At 52.4% G+C, this 20,178-nt stretch overlaps 1 protein-coding gene across 1 annotated transcript; it reads left to right on the top strand.

Moving 5' to 3' along the window:
* Positions 1-555: 555 nt before the first annotated feature.
* LOC145360921 (uncharacterized) lies at positions 556-18,392 on the top strand. Its single transcript, XM_080216427.1, has 6 exons — positions 556-598; positions 4,453-4,707; positions 8,862-9,100; positions 10,686-10,829; positions 16,603-16,768; positions 18,202-18,392. The coding sequence occupies exons 1-6, from the start codon at positions 556-558 to the stop codon at positions 18,390-18,392; spliced, it is 1,038 nt and encodes a 345-aa protein (XP_080072553.1).
* Positions 18,393-20,178: the final 1,786 nt, after the last annotated feature.

Below are 20,178 nucleotides of genomic sequence, written 5' to 3'. Positions count from 1 at the left end.
CTCTCAGTCAGTGTGTGGGGGGATTTGGGGTCTTCCAGCCCAGGAGGGGCCTGACTACAAGTCCGTAAAGTTCTCAACTCACCTCCCCGCCGTCTCAACACATCAGATAAGCAATTGTAAACCTCTCCCTCTTCCTGAAGCAAACACAACCTTTCAAATGGGGGCAGCAAGCCCACAATCAACCCCTCCCTCATTTACAGGGTGTGTGGCCTCAGGCTCTAGGCCCTACAGGCCCGACCTTTCTCCCCCCCCGCCCCACCCCACCCCACCTCACTCCAGTGCACCATGGGCATTGCCAAATTTGCCCATTAAGCAGTGCCAGGGTGCCAGGCTGGCACTGCCAGAGGCACTCTCCTTTATCCCGGACCTGCTGGGGGGGCCTCCATGGCCCCCCTTCACTCCAACAGGGATGAACTGCCAGCTCTCCATTAGCATGGAGCTATTGTAAACCCCACTGGATTTGAAACACTCCTGGCCTAGGGGACAGGCTAATGATAAGCAAATGACAATTTGAACAACTTATTCTGTTCTGCACCAATTTCTGGTGTGGAGCCGATGATGCTGGAAATTCGGGTCCCAGAGAAGCGTGGAGGCCATGGTGGGCAGCGGGAAGCCTGCTCTGCAGCCTTTGTTAGAGCAGCACAGCAGGCAGGGAGAATCAGCCCCATTGTTTGAAAACAGTCAGTTTCTGAAAGAAGCCCAAGTGTATCTCTCTGTCTGTCTGACTCCAAAAGAACTCTGACGAACCCTCGGGCACACAATCTAATTACAAGCATAGGGTTTGCTAACTGACTTTGAAAAGGGGTTTTCAGTCTGTAAGATGAATATTGCTTGAATTGGAACTCGAAGAGATAGGTTAGCAGTTAAGAGTTACATAGAACATAGAACACTACAGCACAAACAGGCCCTTCGGCCCACAAGTTGTGCTGACCATATCCCTACCTACCAGGCCTATCTATAACCCTCAATCCCATTAAATCCCATATACTCATCCAGAAGTCTCTTAAAAGACCCCAGCGAGTTCGCCTCCACCATCACCACCGATTCCACTCACCCACCACCCTCTGAGTGAAAAACTTACCCCTGACATCTCCTCTGTACCTGCTCCCCAGCGCCTTAAACCTGTGTCCTCTCGTAGTGACCATTTCAGCCCTGGGAAATAGCCTCCGAGAATCCACCCTATCTATTCCTCTCAACATTTTATAAACCTCTATCAGGTCGCCTCTCAACCTTCGTCTCTCCAGGGAGAAGAGCCCGAGCTCCCTCAACCTATCTTCATAAGGCATGCCTCCCAATCCAGGCAACATCCTTGTAAATCTCCTCTGCACCCTCTCAATAGCTTCCACATCCTTCCTGTAGTGAGGCGACCAGAACTGCGCACAGTACTCCAAGTGGGGTACTCCAAGTTGTAACCTGTCATGTTTAATTATTGTTTAAATGTTAAATGTTAAGCTAATTCATCTGTTCTAGCTAAATTGTTGTTAAGTAAAGTTTGTTTTGATAAAAACCTCTCTGTGTGTCAGCACTGTTCACGCCTGGAGTGAAGTATCCTAACCTCAAATTAATGCCAAAGGAACGAATTTTGGGTTCTAGTCTGACTTGATAACATACAAAGAACAAAGAACAAAGAACAAAAACAGCCCGGGAAACAGGCCCTTCGGCCCAACGAGCCCGCGCCACCATTTTAACATTACCAGTCCCCCCCTCCACCCATGACCCTTATCTATGCTTATGGCATTCCACATTGAGGGAGAACTAACTTAGGGACAATTTGTTACACCAATCAGCCTAAGAGCACATCTTTGGGGCGTGGGAGGAAACCGGAGCACCCGGAGAAAACCCACGCAAGCACGGGGAGAATGCGCAAACTCCCACAGACACCGACCCAAATCCATGTGTCTGCACAGCAATCAATGATAGTCACTGAGCTGTCGTCTTGCCCCGCATCTTGGGGTTTCTGATCCTTACCCTGATACGTTCAAATTTAAAGTTGTTCGATTATTAATTGTCTAACTGTTTCAGTTTGTTAGAGTTATAGTTAAACTGTGTTATTTAATAATGTTTGGTTTATTATAAAAGATATCTAACTTGTCAGTGGAATCCTCCCAGAGAGATGTATCCTTTCCTCATATTTATGTGAAACAGAGAATGTGTTTGGTTCTAGTCTGGTTCCCTAGTGTCATTTGTCACTTAAGAACATAAGAACATAAGAACATAAGAAATAGGAGCAGGAGTAGGCCATCTAGCCCTTCGAGCCTGCCCCGCCATTCAATAAGATCATGGCTGATCTGTTGTGGCTCAGTTCCACTTTCCCGCCCTCTCCCCATAACCCTTAATCCCCTTTCTTATCAAAAACCCATCAACCCACGTCTTAAAAATATTTAGCGAGGTAGCCTCCACCACTTCAACGGGCAGAGAATTCCAGAGATTCACCACCCTTTGAGTGAAGAAGTTCCTCCTCAACTCCGTTCTAAACCGCCTCCCCTTTATCTTGAGGCTGTGCCCCCTAGTCCTACTGTCTTTTTTGAGCGGGAAGAGTCTCTCCACCTCTATCCTATCCATCCCATTCATCATCTTATACGTCTCAATGAGATCTCCCCTCATTCTTCTAAACTCTAACGAGTACAAGCCTAGTTTATTCAGCCTCTCCTCATAGCTCAATACCCTCAACTCCGGTATCAGCCTAGTAAACCTCCTCTGCACTCCCTCCAGGGCCAAAATATCCTTGTGCAGGTGCGGCGACCGAAACTGCACACAGTACTCCAGCTGCGGCCTCACCAATGCCCTATACAGCTGCAGCAAGACCTCCCTACTTTTATATTCAATCCCCCTCGCTATGAAGGCCAGCATCCCATTCGCCTTCCTGACCACCTGCTGCACCTGCAAGCTGGGTTTTTGCGACTCATGCACAAGGACCCCGAGGTCTACTGTGTGCAGTTCTGGTCCCCACATTACAGGAAGGATGTGGAGGCTTTGGAGAGGGTGCAGAGGAGGTTTACCAGGATGTTGCCTGGTATGGAGGGGAGGTCATATGAGGAGAGACTGAGGGATTTGGGGTTGTTTTCACTGGAAAGAAGGCGGCTAAGAGGGGATCTTATTGAAACATACAAGATGATTAGAGGTTTAGATAGGGTGGATAGTGATAGCCTTTTTCCTCGGATGGAGAAAGCTAGCACGAGGGGGCATGGCTTTAAATTAAGGGGGGGTAGTTATAGGACGGATGTCAGGGGTAGGTTCTTTACCCAGAGGGTGGTGAGGGATTGGAATGCCCTGCCTGCTGCAGTTGTAGATGCGCCTAGTTTGGGGGCGTTTAAGAGATCTGTGGATAGGTTTATGGACGAAAAGGGATTGGTTTAGATTAGTGGGTCAGTGTTTTTTTTTAAAAAAACTGGTCGGCGCAACATCGTGGGCCGAAGGGCCTGTTCTGCGCTGTAATGTTCTATGTTCTATGTTCTATTTGGGGTAGGGGAAGCAGTTTTAAGGAGCATCTGGACAAGTACATGAATAGGATGGGAATAGAGGGATATGGTCCCCGGAAGTGTAGGGGGTTTTAGTTCAGATGAGCAGCATGGTCGGTACAGGCTTGGAGGGCCGAAGGGCCTGTTCCTGTGCTGTAATTTTCTCTGTTCTTTGTCTCAGACCCCAGCAAGGCTTTCTGGGTGGAGGGTCTGAGTGGCGGATCTGTGTGGCGGGACTGGGTGGCACGTGTGTTAAATAAGGTTCAGGAGCCTTGGGACGTCTCTGGGAATCAATGGATCCCTATGGACCTTCCAACATATTTTTGGCTCACTTGTTTCACTTGGGGATTCCCTTGAGTGTTTGTATAAGGATGTGCATGTTATTGATGTTTTCCTCTTTTAATCCACAGGTGGTTCGGTCCGCCTTGTTGTCCAACGAGGGGCATACACGCGATGGGTCGTACTGGGGCTGCTCTTGGTTGTTTCGAGAGTTGCCTAGTGCTTCATGTCGTTAGTGTGTGCTTAAACTGGACCAGATACTGGGCAACACGACAGCTCAGTGACTATCACTGTTTGCTGTGCAGACACATGGATTTGGGCCGGTGTCTGTGGGAGTTTGCGCATTCTCCCCGTGCTTGCGTGGGTTTTCTCCGGGTGCTCCGGTTTCCTCCCACACCCCAAAGATGTTCTGTTAGGCTGATTGGTGTAACAAATTGTCCCTAAATTAGTTTTCCCTCAATGTGGATGGCCATAAGCATAGATAAGGGTCATAGGTGGAGAGGGGACTCATAATGTTAAAATGGCGGCGTGGGCTTGTTGGGCCAAAGGGCCTGTTTCCCGGGCTGTGTTCTTTGTGTGGGCAGCGTACCTGGGTAACTGGGGCAGCCCGGGTTAGCACTAACTCTGCACCCTCTCACTCCCTGCTACTGGGTGATCGCACTGTCCCCCGAACTCAGTGTTCCAGCGTTGACTCTCTGTCTGCCCTTAACCACAGGAGGTGCCTGCCGGGAGGAGGCTGTGTCCCAGGGAGCGCCGGAGGTTTCAGTTACAACCCAGGAGCCTCCGCGAGGCGTCGATGAGGGAGCGACCAAGGTCTCGGAGCAGGGCTCAGAGTCAGGCTGCTGGAGAGGCCCACGAACCCTGACCGGATCCATCAGGGCCCGGGAGACCTTGGCAAACCATCGCAGCAGAGAGGGCGAAACGTGCGCGAGTCAGACCGAGAACCTGTGGAGGCCACTCACTTCACCCGGTGAGTCCCTGGAAATGTGGCCTTGGGGCGAGTCAACGGAGACCCCTTCGAACACGCACGAGGGAGGGTGTGAGGAGGTTTCCCAGAATGAGGCAGCTCAGAGGGAGACACGATGGTAATTCTCCTCAAAGTAAGGAGATTGCTGGGGAGACGTAACGGATGTGAACAAAGCTGTGACAGGTTTACATATAAAAGAGACCAGCTCCTGTTAGCCAATGGCACCAGGACTGGGGGATACAGATTTAAAATTCTGGGGTGTGTGAAAGGACACTTTTACACAGCGAGTGGCTATACGCTGGGACTGGCTGCCCAGTGTGGGGTAGAAACAGGAGGCAAGCAATGATTCCTAAAGGAAGTTGGATGGGCCCTTAGGGGGACAAAAACTTACAGAACTACAGCGGGAGTAGAGTGCGAGAATGGGATTGGATACACTGCAGGAAAATGGGAGAATCCCAGTCATGGGTGAGGTCGGGGAATCCCGGGTGTGAGGAGATCGGAGAATCCTGGGTGTGGGGAGATCGGAGAATCCTGGGTGAGGGGAGATCGGAGAATCCTGGGTGTGGGGAGATCGGAGAATCCTGGGTGAGGGGAGATCGGAGAATCCTGGGTGTGGGGAGATCGGAGAATCCTGGGTGAGGGGAGATCGGAGAATCCTGGGTGTGGGGAGATCGGAGAATCCTGGGTGTGGGGAGATCGGAGAATCCTGGGTGTGGGGAGATCGGAGAATCCTGGGTGAGGGGAGATCGGAGAATCCTGGGTGAGGGGAGATCGGAGAATCCTGGGTGAGGGGAGATCGGAGAATCCTGGGTGTGGGGAGATCGGAGAATCCTGGGTGAGGGGAGATCGGAGAATCCTGGGTGTGGGGAGATCGGAGAATCCTGGGTGTGGGGAGTTCGGAGAATCCTGGGTGAGGGGAGATCGGAGAATCCTGGGTGAGGGGAGATCGGAGAATCCTGGGTGTGGGGAGATCGGAGAATCCTGGGTGTGGGGAGATCGGAGAATCCTGGGTGAGGGGAGATCGGAGAATCCTGGGTGTGGGGAGATCGGAGAATCCTGGGTGTGGGGAGATCGGAGAATCCTGGGTGAGGGGAGATCGGAGAATCCTGGGTGAGGGGAGATCGGAGAATCCTGGGTGTGGGGAGATCGGAGAATCCTGGGTGAGGGGAGATCGGAGAATCCTGGGTGTGGGGAGATCGGAGAATCCTGGGTGTGGGGAGATCGGAGAATCCTGGGTGAGGGGAGATCGGAGAATCCTGGGTGTGGGGAGATCGGAGAATCCTGGGTGTGGGGAGATCGGAGAATCCTGGGTGTGGGGAGATCGGAGAATCCTGGGTGTGGGGAGATCGGAGAATCCTGGGTGAGGGGAGATCGGAGAATCCTGGGTGTGGGGAGATCGGAGAATCCTGGGTGTGGGGAGATCGGAGAATCCTGGGTGTGGGGAGATCGGAGAATCCTGGGTGTGGGGAGATCGGAGAATCCTGGGTGTGGGGAGATCGGAGAATCCTGGGTGTGGGGAGATCGGAGAATCCTGGGTGAGGGGAGATCGGAGAATCCTGGGTGTGGGGAGATCGGAGAATCCTGGGTGAGGGGAGATCGGAGAATCCTGGGTGAGGGGAGATCGGAGAATCCTGGGTGTGGGGAGATCGGAGAATCCTGGGTGAAGGGAGATCAGAGAATCCCAGTTGCGGACAGGCTGATGAATCCCGGCCGGGAGTGAAGATGGAGAATCCCAGCCCTGGGCGAGGCTGGAGAATCCCAGCCCTGGGCGAGCCTGGAGAATCCCAGCCCCGGGCGAGCCTGGAGAATCCCAGCCCTGGGCGAGGCTGGAGAATCCCAGCCCTGGGTGAGCCTGGAGAATCCCAGCCCCGGGTGAGCCTGGAGAATCCCGGTCCCGGGCGAGCCTGGAGAATCCCAGCCCCGGGCGAGGCTGGAGAATCCCAGCCCCGGGCGAGGTCAGAGAATCCCAGTTATTATCTATTCCCGAGGCTGTGTGTGTGTGAGAGGCTTGATGTGAATACACAATGTCGTTGATATTTTATGAAAAACTTTGGAAAATCACATTTACTGTAAACCTTCCGTCTCACACTTCCCTCGAAGAACTTGAGACGGTTTAATCAATAACCATGGTCCTTGGAGCTTTTCTGGGACCCAGCCTCAGTAAGTCACCTTTCTCCCAGTGTTTAGTGTTTGAGTTTAACATTGGCAATGGGACAAACACAACTTCCCCAACTGAGGAGAGGTGACACTGGAGGGTGAACAGATCCCCAGGAGTTAAACACCATTCCTCACCGAAACAGGAACGGAGGCAGCTGTTCCCCTACAGCTACAACACTGGCATCTACCCGGCAACGTGGAAAACTTTCCAGGTGTGTCCCGTACACAAGAAACAGGACAAATCCAACCCGGCCAATTACTGCCCCATCACTCTACCCTCGATCATCAGTAAAGTGATGGAAGGGGTCATCGACAGTGCCACCGAGCAGCACCCGCTCAGCTATAACCTGCTGAGTGATGCCCAGTTTGCCAGGGTCACTCCGCTCCTGACCTCATTGTTCAAACATGGATAGAGAGCCGAATTCCAGAGGTGAGAGTGAGAGCCCTTGACGTCAAGGCCGCATTTGACTGAGTGTGGCATCCAGGAGCCCCAACGAAACTGGGATTGGTGGGAATCAGGGGGCAACTCTCCCCCTGGCTGGAGTCATAGCTGGTACAAAGGAAGGTGGCTGTGGAGGGTCAGCTATCTCAGCTCCAGGACATCACTGCAGGAGACCCTCAGGGTTAGTGTCCTCGGCCCAGTCATCTTCAGCTGCTTCACCAATGACCTTCTCTCCGTCATAAAGTCAGGAGTGGGGATGTTGGCTGATGGGTGAGAGGATAATGGAACTCGGTCGAATTCTGTCTCGCAGAGGGCTGTAGAGACTGGGTCATTAAGTATTTCCCAGGCTGAGACAGAGATTTTTAATCAGTGAGGGAATTGAGGGTGACGGGGATAAAGCGGGAAAGTGAAGGTGAGAATTAGCACATCAGGCCATTGAATGGTGGAACAGAGTGGATGGGCTGAGTGGCCTCCTTCTGCTTCTTTGTCTAAAAGTGGGAGTGAAATGCTTCAATATGAGGGAGGAGGAGCTTGTATCAGGAGGAGGAGTTTGTATCCAGGAGGAGGAGCTTGTGTCCGGGAGGAGGAGCTTGTATCTAGGAGGAGGAGTTTGTATCTGGGAGGAGGAGTTTGTATCCAGGAGGAGGAGCTTGTATCTGGGAGGAGGAGTTTGTATCTGGGAGGAGGAGCTTATATCCAGGAGGAGGAGTTTGTATCTGGGAGGAGGAGTTTGTATCCAAGAGGAGGAGCTTGTATCCGGGAGGAGGAGTTTGTATCCGGGAGGAGGAGTTTGTATCCAGGAGGAGGAGTTTGTATCCAGGAGGAGGAGTTTGTATCTGGGGGGAGGAGCTTGTATCTGGGAGGAGGAGTCTGTATCTGGGAGGAGGAGTCTGTATCCAGGAGGAGGAGCCTGTATCTGGGAGGAGGAGTCTGTATCTGGGAGGAGGAGCTTGTATCTGGGAGGAGGAGCCTGTATCTGGGAGGAGGAGTCTGTACCTGGGAGGAGGAGCTTGTATCTGGGAGGAGGAGTCTGTATCTGGGAGGAGGAGCTTGTATCTGGGAGGAGGAGCTTGTATCTGGGAGGAGGAGTCTGTATCTGGGAGGAGGAGCTTGTATCTGGGAGGAGGAGTCTGTACCTGGGAGGAGGAGCTTGTATCCAGGAGGAGGAGTCTGTATCTGGGAGGAGGAGCTTGTATCCAGGAGGAGGAGTCTGTATCTGGGAGGAGGAGTTTGTATCTGGGAGGAGGAGCTTGTATCCAGGAGGAGGAGCCTGTATCTGGGAGGAGGAGCTTGTATCTGGGAGGAGGAGTCTGTATCTGGGAGGAGGAGCCTGTATCTGGGAGGAGGAGCTTGTATCCAGGAGGAGGAGTCTGTATCTGGGAGGAGGAGCCTGTATCTGGGAGGAGGAGCTTGTATCTGGGAGGAGGAGTCTGTATCTGGGAGGAGGAGTCTGTATCTGGGAGGAGGAGCTTGTATCTGGGAGGAGGAGCTTGTATCCAGGAGGAGGAGTCTGTATCCAGGAGGAGATTCCGGTTAAATCCCAATGATTCTATTTCAGATAGTGTGTTCCTGTCTGCGGAGCGGAGCAGCAGCCTGGGTTTACAGTTCAGTCCGTACGCCTGGACCGGATACTCCACAGCTGGACTCAAACATCTGGTGGAGGATTACCTGTCCCCGATGTTAGACACTCGGAGGAGGCTACAGAGTCCGGCTGCTGCGAGGAATATCGAAGAGAACATTGTCTACACTCCCAGAGCTCTGCACAAAGCTCCCTATAACTGCGCCAAGTGTCACAAGGTGAGGACACACACCCTGACATATACACCCTGACACACACACCCCCGACACACACACCCTGACACACACACCCTGACACACACACCCTGACACACACACACACACACACCCTGACACACACACATCCCCCGACACACACACACCCTGACACACACACACACCCTGACATATACACCCTGACACACACACACACACCCTGACATATACACCCTGACACACACACACCCCCGACACACACACCCCGACACACACACCCTGACACACACACCCTGACACACACACACACACCCTGACATACACCCCCGACACACACACACCCTGACACACACCGCCTCACACACACACACACACCCCCTGAGATACCCCTCCCCGTCAGGCACACACAACCCCAAAACCCCCTGATGCACACATCCCCTGACACACCTGATTTCCCCCCCACAGACCCCACCCCCCTGACACATCTCCCCAGTACCCCCCACACCCCTAGACACACCTGCCAACACACACACACTCACAAAACACCCCCTCAGACATACAAACCTCCCAGACACACAGCCCCCTGCACAGACACCCTGTCCCCAGGTGCAGCCCGAGTCCCCTTGGTGTTGCTTCCTGTGATGGTTTTTGGCTGCTCCCAGGCAGCTCCTACCTCCCCCAGAACGGGGTCACCGCTCTCCAGGTCCATTCCAGCACCTTCTGCTGAAGTCCCCGGGGCGATGCTCGATCCCCTCCCCCTGGTCACCAGCGGAATGTGTAGGCTGTGAACCATCCTCGTCGCCAGTTGTCATGTATGTTCGTATTGATGTATGGTGCAAGGAGAACTACAAATAGGCCTCGTCCTGAGACACTGGGATCTCTTGATTATTGGTGGATCCTGTCCCAGAGTCCGATCCTGAACACTAACTGGGATCAGAGGCTGATTGCCAGGATCTTATCGGATAGGCCTGAGAGGCTAAACAGCCTATCCCTACTTCAAACCCTGGAGCTCTTTGTGTCCACCTCACAGCTTTCTTTCAGATTTGCCTGTGATTGGCTAAATAACCTGGACTAGTGACCCAGAGGATGGGCTCACATTCTGGGGACATGAGTTCAAATCCCACCAAGGCGGAATTTAAATTTAATTAATAAACCTGGAATAGAAAGCTAGTCTCGGTGATGGTGGCCATGAAACTATTGTCGGAAAAACCCATCTGGTTCACTAATGTCCCTTTAGGGAAGGAAATCTGCCGTCCTTACCCGGTCTGGCCTACATGTGACTCCGAGTCACAGTGACGTGGTTAACTCTTAACTGCCCCTCTGAAATGGCCAAGGGAATCACAGTTTAAGGGGTAATTAGGGATGGGTAATAAATTTCGGCCTAGCCTGTGGCGGAATGAGGCAAAGAAAAACATATTCAAACTCCTCTGCTTTGATTGCGGCTGCCTGCCGGGGGGGTGGGGGGGGGAGTGGGAGGGAGGGTGCGGTTGGGGGGGTTGCGGGTCGGGCTCTGCTCAGAGCTCTCTGAGACACGGCAATATCTTTAGCCGTGACCCTGTCCGCAAAGCCCCACAGAGCGACCTTCATCAGGAATTTCCCTCCTTTGTAGGTGTTCTCCACTTCCCACGGGCTGGAGGTTCACGTGCGCCGATCCCACAGCGGCAGCCAGCTCTTCACCTGCGAGGCCTGTGGCAAAGCCTTTGGACACGCTGCCAGCCTGGAACAACACCAGGCCACACACTCCCAGACCAAGGTAAGACACTGTCTCTGCAGACATGCACACGTGTATGCAGACATGCACACTCACACACACATACACACATACACACACACACACCCACATGTATACACACACATGTATACACACGCACGCCCACACGTATGCACGCCCACACGGACACATGTATACACACACACATACATGTTCACACATGCGATCGTATGCACACTTGGACATGTATACATGTACACACACGTACAAACATACACACGTATACACACACATATATGTTCACACACTCATACGTACACACACACGCACATGTGCACACGTACACACACACGCACATGTGCACACGTACACACACACGCACATGTGCACACACACACACACTTTCCAGAATTCTATCATCTCACCTGTTACAGACTGGGTGTGTGAGGGGCGGTCAATGGAAATGTCCGTTGACCTCAGGCAGGAATTTCCAGTCTCGCTCGAGTGAGGCCATAGAATCCCACCCGATGATGTGAGGTTGCGTGGAGTGATTGTAGAATAGTGTTTGTCAATTGATAAAATGTTCAGGAGGGAAGCATTGCATGGTGCGTTTAAAACGTGGTGCCTTTTCTGTGCTACGAGAGTTGAAAAACAATGCCAGTACAGATAGAGTACTCAGACTGAAACATTTATATTGAAAGGCCAAGACAACAGGCTTTTGAATTTAACCAATCACTTTGAATCAGGCACTTAGATACCAAGATCCTATTAAATTTAAATCTGATGGTTTTGACAACTTAGGACCAATCCTATTGTGGGAAATACTGATATGTCATCACAGGTATAAAAGAGAGGGGGGACAGTCAGACAAAAAGGGAGAGGAACTGCTACTGCCAGAGCTAACAGCTCACACCTCTCTCTCCGTAGACAGCGCGAATCGCTGGCTCTCATAACTTCATCTGTGTCTTGGAGAAAGCTTCTCAACAGCAAAGGTACCAAAGAGGAAAGGAGAGCCAGACAGAAGAATCAATTTAGAAAGCCCAGAATATTCTGGAAGACAGAAAACCTGGTTGTAATTTAAAGAGTAACTAAATTCTATTTTGTTAATGAATGGGAATTGTATTTATTTGAACAGCATATCATTCGAATTTTATTTTATTCAGGAATAGTTAATTGGGGGATTTATTTGGTTTGTTAATAGATCAGTTAATTTGCTCAGTGTTAGTTAGATAAATAAATTGTTGTGTGTTGATTTTTAGAGTGAGTGTCAGGGATTTATTTTTATTTAACCGCTAGAAGTTGCTGAAGAGCAGGTCACACCACTGCACACATACTTGTTACAGGCTACAGGGCGAGGTACTCCTTTTGGGATGTTTCGGTGTTAGTTCACAGGGTGGGGTGGTGTGGGGAGTCGGGGGCGGGGGGGAGGAATCAGCCTCCACTTCATAATAACATTGTGTCTGTACACACATCTACGCACACATACATGTGTACACACATAGTGTCCATACACACAGGCAATGTGCACATGCATACATACACACAATGTACACATACACACACACACATGTAATGTACATATACACATGCACACACACTGTACACATGCATACACACATTGTGCACAGTCACACTGGCATTGTACACATGCACACACACATGCAAATACACATGCACACATACAAGTGTGCAAACACTCGTACACAAACTGTCCACATGCACGCATACAAGCACAGTGTACATGTACATGCACATGCAGTGTACGCAGATGCAAACACGCAGCACACACATGCCCACATGCGCAACATACGCACACACACATACATGCAGCGTACTGGCACACATGCAGTGTCCCCACACGCAGTGTCTGCACGCGCACACGCAGTGTACGCACATGTAGTGTACACGCGCAGCCTGACACGCAGTCTATGCATGCGCAGCCTCACATGCAGTGTACACATACACAGCCTCACACACTCATGAACATGTGCACACACATACATGTAGCATCCAGATACACACACACACACTGGCACACACAGCACCTAGACGTGCAGTTTCCACACACGTACAAACTTTCTGTCCTTGTAATGCCACAGCGTGGCACAGTGGGTTAGCTCTGCTGCCCCGCAGTGCCAGGGACCCGGGTTGATTCTCGACGTGGGTCACTGCCTGTGTGGAGTTTGCATGTTCTCCCCATGTCTGCGTGGGTTTCCTCCGGGTGCTCCGGTTTCCTCCCACAGCCTGAAAGACATGCCGGTGGGGTGGATCAGCAATGCTAAATTCTTCCTTAGATGTCCAGGTTAGATGGATTAGCCATGGTAAACATGTGGGGTCACAGGGACAGGACGTGGGTGAGGTGCTCTGTCAGAAAGTCAGTGCAGACTAAATGGATCGAATGGCCTCTTCTGCATTACGTGGATTCTCTGGTTCTATGAACTGGGCTCCACATGAGGTTTAGTCCCAATAGGTTAATGTGAGAGAGAAATTAAAAAATCGAACGTATAACACATCTATATCCTCGTGTGTAGGATTATCCATTGCGATCCCTGAACCATTAACTAATTTCCCTATTGGAATATCACTGAGTGCCCCAGAAGAATTCCCGTGAACACTGTGGAGGCAATTTTACCATTTTTGTTTCTGAATGTTGGTCAGATTTGAAACTGGGATGTTTCAGATCCATTTTCTGGGTGTATTTTCAGGCCCCCCCCATATGCACTCTGCCTGTAAAAATATCAGCAAGCCTGTTGCTCGCTGCAGAAGCCTATGGGTGGGGCTTAACACACCCAAAAGCCCTGTAGAGGGAGGTAGTGTGCATGCGCAGGCCTCGGATGCTGCACGTGCGTGTCAGCAGCAGCAGGGGCCTGACAGAAAATAGAAACCCGTCAGATCCCTGTTAGTGCAGGCTGACACCCCCACTGCCCAGTCTGATCGTGGATCACCTCTTCCCCATCGATGGCAGGTCCACCACTCTCCCCCTACCGATACTGCAGAGTGGGAACGACCCCCCTCCCCCATTAGCCCCTCCCCTATTAGTCCCGCCCACGGACAGCACCCAACTGACCCTGCCCCCATTGGTCCCACACCCTGGCATTGCCCAGTGGGTATTGCCCAGGTGCCAGTCTGGCATTGCCCAAGGGCAGCACCCCACCCCGCCACTTGCCCTCGGCCTCCCATTGGGCCTCAATGGTCTCCGGTTCCACCGGTGAGTCCAGGTCGACTGCTCCCCGTTCATGAGGAACGTGTCCAGTGTGAACTGGGAGCTGAGGGGGTGGGATGGGAGTTCAGACAATTGAGTGCCGGGCTTTCTGAGCAGATGTAAAACAGCATTTAGATAAACTTCTATCTATTAACCTTCCTCCCACCCATATCCCAAAATCTGACTCTCCTAAAATGACGCCAGCTGCAAAAAAACTGGTGCCAATGGCGCTATTTGCTTTACGCCTGACTTTAACACACGTAAATAATGGTAAAATTTCCCCCCGAGATATAGAGGGCCATCTTTCTGTGTCATATTGTCTCTCACCAGCAGATGGTGATGCAACACAACATCATCACTGTGGAAAACTCTATAAATAAAGATTAGAACACGATACGAGATTCAGATAAGATGCTGAGAGGCTGGGTCTGAACCCCGCTGTAACAGTCTCATAACGCACAGGTATTCACACTGACTCCTGTATCTCCAATCAAAAAACCCCCCCTGCAGTGGGTTAGCACTGCTGCTTCACAGCTCCAGGGACCCGGGTTCGATTCCCGGCTCGGGTCACTGTCTGTGTGGAGTTTGCACATTCTCCCCATGTCTGCGTGGGTTTCCCCCCGGTGCTCCGGTTTCCTCCCACAGTCCAGAAGTTACGCAGGTTAGGTGGATGGGCCGTGCTAAATTGCCCCTTAGTGTTGGGGGGACTAACTAGGGTAAATGCATGGGGATAGGGTCTGGGTGGGATTGTGATCGGTGCAGACTCGATGGGCTGAATGGCCTCCTTCTACGCTGTAGGGTTCTATGATCCTAACTGCAGTTTGGGAAATTATTGGGAGACATTCCCAGGATAGAGTGGAATTATTCAGGGATGTTCTAAACTACTGAAATTGCTGTGTGTCTCTCTCTAAGGGAGAGCTCGAAGAGCTGTCTTCGAGTTTAATTTCACTGGGCTATAACTCTCGGGGAATATCACCCACCTGGATTCCCGGGAGATGATGAGGGTCAGCAATGCTACAGCACTCCCAGCCCCGAGTCAAGGGGGAATGTGGTGACAAAATCCCACAGCAGACACTACAAAACAGAAGCCAGCCTGCTACCCATCAGCACAGGACAGTGGGGTTAGTTTGGGGATTGATACAGGGCTATGGGGAGAGAGCGGGGGCAGTGGGATTAGTTTGGGGATTGATACAGAGCTAAGGGGAGAGAGCGGGGGCAGTGGGATTAGTTTGGGGACTGATACAGAGCTAAGGGGAGAGAGCGGGGGCAGTGGGATTAGTTTGGGGATTGATACAGGGCTATGGGGAGAGAGCGGGGGCAGTGGGATTAGTTTGGGGATTGATACAGAGCTAAGGGGAGAGAGCGGGGGCAGTGGGATTAGTTTGGGGATTGATACAGGGCTATGGGGAGAGAACGGGGCAGTGGGATTAGTTTAGGGATTGATACAGGGCTATGGGGAGAGAGCGGGGCAGTGGGATTAGTTTGGGGATTGATACAGGGCTATGGGGAGAGAGCGGGGGCAGTGGGATTAGTTTGGGGATTGATACAGGGCTATGGGGAGAGAGCGGGGCAGTGGGATTAGTTTGGGATTGATACAGGGCTATGTGGAGAGAGCGAGGCAGTGGGATTAGTTTGGGGATTGATACAGGGCTATGGGGAGAGAGCGGGGGCAGTGGGATTAGTTTGGGGATTGATACAGGGCTATGGGGAGAGAGCGGGGCAGTGGGATTAGTTTGGGGATTGATACAGGGCTATGGGGAGAGAGCGGGGCAGTGGGATTAGTTTGGGGATTGATACAGGGCTATGGGGAGAGAGCGGGGGCAGTGGGATTAGTTTGGGGATTGATACAGGGCTATGGAGAGAGAGCGGGGCAGTGGGATTAGTTTGGGGATTGAGCTATGGGGAGAGAGCGGGGGCAGTGGGATTAGTTTGGGGATTGATACAGGGCTATTGGGAGAGAGTGCGACAGTGGGATTAATTTGGGGATTGATACAGGGCTATGGGGAGAGAGTGCGACAGTGGGATTAATTTGGGGATTGATACAGGGCTATGGGGAGAGAGCGGGGCAGTGGGATTAGTTTGGGGATTGATACAGGGCTATGGAGAGAGTGAGGGGCAGTGGGATTAGTTTGGGGATTGATACAGGGCTATGGGGGGAGAGCGGGGGCAGTGGGATTAGTTTGGGGATTGATACAGGGATATGGGGAGAGAGCAGGGGCAGTGGGATGAGTTTGGGGATTGATACAGGGCTATGAGGAGAGAGCGGGGGCAGTGGGATTAGTTTGGGGATTGATACAGGGCTATGGGGAGAGAGCGGGGCAGTGGGATTAGTTTGGGGATTGTGGAAAGACTGTGGGAGAATATGGGACAGTTTTGGGATGTAGGTGATCTTGTCCCCGGTGACTGTCTGTAGAGGGCAGTTACTCCGTAAGGTTTGTGGATTCCAGATGGTTTGTTCTCCCCTTGGTGATGATGTCCACCTTGTCAATCTGTTTTTTGACACTCTGAGCTGACTGAGTGCCGGCTGGGTGTCGTTGCAATAATTTGCTGATAAAGGGAGGAGTTATTAAGGGAAAAGATTCCTCACTTCTATTCCCTTCTCTCTTTCCGCAGGAGAAAAGTTTCACCTGTAAAATCTGTGGGAAAATTTTCAAACGCTCCTCGACGCTTTCCACACACCTGCTGATCCATTCGGATACTCGGCCTTATCCCTGTCAGTATTGTGGGAAACGCTTCCACCAAAAATCCGACATGAAGAAACACACCTTCATCCATACAGGTACCGGAAAATATCCAGCTCAATCCCAACAGGGACTGGGAACGACGCCAGCTCATTCCCAACAGGGACTGGGATCAACTCCAACTCAATCCCAACAGGGACTGGGAGCGACTCCAGCTCAATCCCAACAGGGACTGGGAGCGACTCCAGCTCAATCCCAACAGGGACTGGGATCGACTCCAGCTCAATCCCAACAGGGACTGGGATCGACTCCAGCTCAATCCCAACAGGGACTGGGATCGACTCCAGCTCAATCCCAACAGGGACTGGGATCGACTCCAGCTCAATCCCAACAGGGACTGGGATCGACTCCAGCTCAATCCCAACAGGGACTGGGATCGACTCCAGCTCAATCCCAACAGGGACTGGGATCGACTCCAGCTCAATCCCAACAGGGACTGGGATCAACTCCAACTCAATCCCAACAGGGACTGGGATCAACTCCAACTCAATCCCAACAGGGACTGGGATCGACTCCAGCTCAATCCCAACAGGGACTGGGATCGACTCCAGCTCAATCCCAACAGGGACTGGGAACGACGCCAGCTCATTCCCAACAGGGACTGGGATCGACTCCAGCTCAATCCCAACAGGGACTGGGAACGACGCCAGCTCATTCCCAACAGGGACTGGGATCAACTCCAACTCAATCCCAACAGGGATTGGGATCGACTCCAGCTCATTCCCAACAGGGACTGGGATCGACTCCAGCTCATTCCCAACAGAGACTGGGATCGACTCCAACTCAATCCCAACAGGGACTGGGATCGACTCCAGCTCAATCCCAACAGGGACTGGGATCGACTCCAGCTCATTCCCAACAGGGACTGGGAGCGACTCCAGCTCAATCCCAACAGAGACTGGGGGGGTTAATTCTTGAAATTTTAATTCTGAATATTTTTAAGGTGGAGCGAGAGAGATTCCTGTCAAATGGTGGGGTGAAAGGTCATCGGGCTGAAAGGTCATCCGGGGTGAAAGGTCACCCGGGGTGAAAGGTCATCGGGGGTGGAAGGTCATCGGGGGTGGAAGGTCATCGGGGGTGGAAGGTCATCGGGGATGAAGGTCATCGGGGGTGGAAGGTCATCGGGGGTGGAAGGTCATCGGGGGTGGAAGGTCATCGGGGGTGGAAGGTCATCGGGGGTGGAAGGTCATTGGGGTGGAAGGTCATTGGGGTGGAAGGTCATTGGGGTGGAAGGTCATCGGGGTGAAAGGCCATCGGGGGTGAAAGGCCATCGGGGGTGGAAGGCCATCGGGGGTGGAAGGCCATCGGGGGTCGGTGACGATGTGGGGTTGAGGTTCCAATCAGATCAATTACGATCATATTGAATGGGAAAGCAGACTGGAGGGGACCGAGTGGCCTCATCCTGTTTTGAATTGGTGTGTACTGATACTGTGGTGATGAATATCTTATTCCCGGTGATGTTCTGTTACAGGAGAGAAGCCTCACAAGTGCCAGGTGTGTGCGAAAGCATTTAGCCAGAGTTCCAACCTCATCACTCACAGCAGGAAACACACCGGCTTCAAACCTTTCATCTGCCCCGTGTGTGGCAAAGGATTCCAGCGCAAGGTGGACCTGCGCAGACACCAGGAGACGCACATGGGGATGAGTCTGTCGGATGTATAGGAAACACCGGAGGGGGAGGAGGGGGGGCAGCCAATGAGGATCGTGCTCCCTGACTCAACCAATGAACAAAGTCGCGGCTTTCCGATTCGGCCAATCAGAGGCTCTCTGGAGAGCTGTCTTCCAGAGTGATCCGGAGGAAGAGCATCCGGCTCGGAACGTCACAGCCTTCCCATCTCAACATCAAACTCAACAACTTCACATCATTCACTCTACCCCACCTCAACCCCCCTAGTTCCATTTCACTTCTAACTGTTTAGTTCTTCATTGTTTTTTTTTCTCTCCCCCACTCTTTCTCCCTATTCTGCCCCCTTTTCCTTCCCTTCCCCCCTTTTCTTTCCCTCCCCCCCTTTTCCTTCCCTCCCCCCCCCTTTCCTTCCCTCCCCCCCTTTTCCTTCCCTTCCCCCCCCTTTTATTTCAATTTTCCCTCTCTCCCCCATATCCTCCCCCTTCCCCTCACATCTCTATCTGTCACAGTTTACCCCCTGGTTTCAGTTTCTCTGCCGTTTGCCCATTCACACTCTCTATTCTCTCTACGGGCTGCCATTAGCAGCCTTTCTCCCGGTTTCTGTGGCTATGTCTCATCTTTCATTCCCTCCCCCGGCAGTATAAATATCTCCAACTTTCTCATCCTTTTAGCGTTGACACAGGGTCACCTGGACTCGAAACGTCAGCTCTTTTCTCTCCTTACGGACACTGCCAGACCCGCTGAGATTTTCCAGCATTTTCTCTTTTGTTATCCGGAGAGCTGATTGGTGGGGTGTCGCTGTACTTTTTTTTTTGGGACTGTTTGCGGGATTGTAGTTCGGCAGCGCCGGGCAGATACTGGACCCGTACCCGGCAGGAAAGATCCCAGTAAAAGCAAACAGCGCGATTCCTGATCTTTCTCGGACCATCCTGGAAGGGGGGGGTCCGCACCGTCTCAGGGGGCAAGTGGGAGTGGGCGATAATTCCTGGTCTAGCCAGCGACACCACCCACAATCCATGAACCAAAACTGATGTCTTGGAAGGAACTGTATGATGATGTAACTCCGCGTAAAAAGACCCAGAAACTCGGATCAGAAAACGCTCTGCGATATTCCTGGGAAAACCCAAGGCTCCAGTGAGGAAGTCCTGACAGTGTTAGTGAGATTAGAACGACAGTGAGGGCACTTTGCCAAAGTGCCTGAGAGTTTTCCTCTCCTCAGTGTTTATCTTCTGTGTTTTCTTAAGATAATAAATCCGTCTCTTTGGCTGGCCGTGATGATGGTTCTGACAGTTTGCATCCCTGCTCTGCAGGGGAGAAAGTCTAACTCACCCCCCTCCGCACACCCCCTCCCCACCCCCTCACTCCCCCTGCCCGAGGGGGTGGTGGTTGTGGGTGGGAGAGGGTGGTGGGGGCTGGGATTGAGAAACAGCCTCTCGGTCTCAATGACACTCCACCGTCCAGTCGGTGTGTGATGCCTTCACAGTCGAAGAGCTGGTTAATATTCTCTGCCTGAGCTCAGCTGATACGAATAAGGGCGAATCGGTCCGGTAGTTCAACACTATCCGGGGAAGGGCGGGGTGGAGGGGGGTGAAATCCGACTGGGAATATTCTCCGGATGCAGAAGGAAATGCAAATTGATTTTGTAAAGCGGGCACTCGGGGTCGGGGGACTCGGGGTCGGGGGACTCGGGGTCGGGGGGACTCGGGGTCGGGGGGACTCGGGGTCGGGGGGACTCGGGGTCGGGGTCTCGGGGTCGGAGGAGTCGGGGTCTCGGGGTCGGGGGAATCGGGGTCGGGGGTCTCGGGGTCGGGGGAATCGGGG

The sequence above is a fragment of the Carcharhinus amblyrhynchos genome, chromosome 33, assembly GCF_965287045.1.
Source record: "Carcharhinus amblyrhynchos chromosome 33, sCarAmb.v2.hapA, whole genome shotgun sequence".
Taxonomy (NCBI): domain Eukaryota; kingdom Metazoa; phylum Chordata; class Chondrichthyes; order Carcharhiniformes; family Carcharhinidae; genus Carcharhinus; species Carcharhinus amblyrhynchos.
Note: the sequence above shows the minus strand (reverse complement) of the source record. Positions and strands in the feature narration are given on the sequence as shown.

What these genes read in the sequence shown, in the direction of transcription:
- LOC145360921 (XM_080216427.1), top strand. Translation starts at nt 556, where the DNA reads ATGATGCTGGAAATTCGGGTCCCAGAGAAGCGTGGAGGCCATG. An exon ending in ACTGCGCCAAGTGTCACAAG is followed by an intron (nt 9,101 to 10,685) that starts GTGAGGACACAC and finishes CCTCCTTTGTAG; the next exon opens with GTGTTCTCCACTTCCCACGG. An exon ending in ACACACCTTCATCCATACAG is followed by an intron (nt 16,769 to 18,201) that starts GTACCGGAAAAT and finishes GTTCTGTTACAG; the next exon opens with GAGAGAAGCCTCACAAGTGC.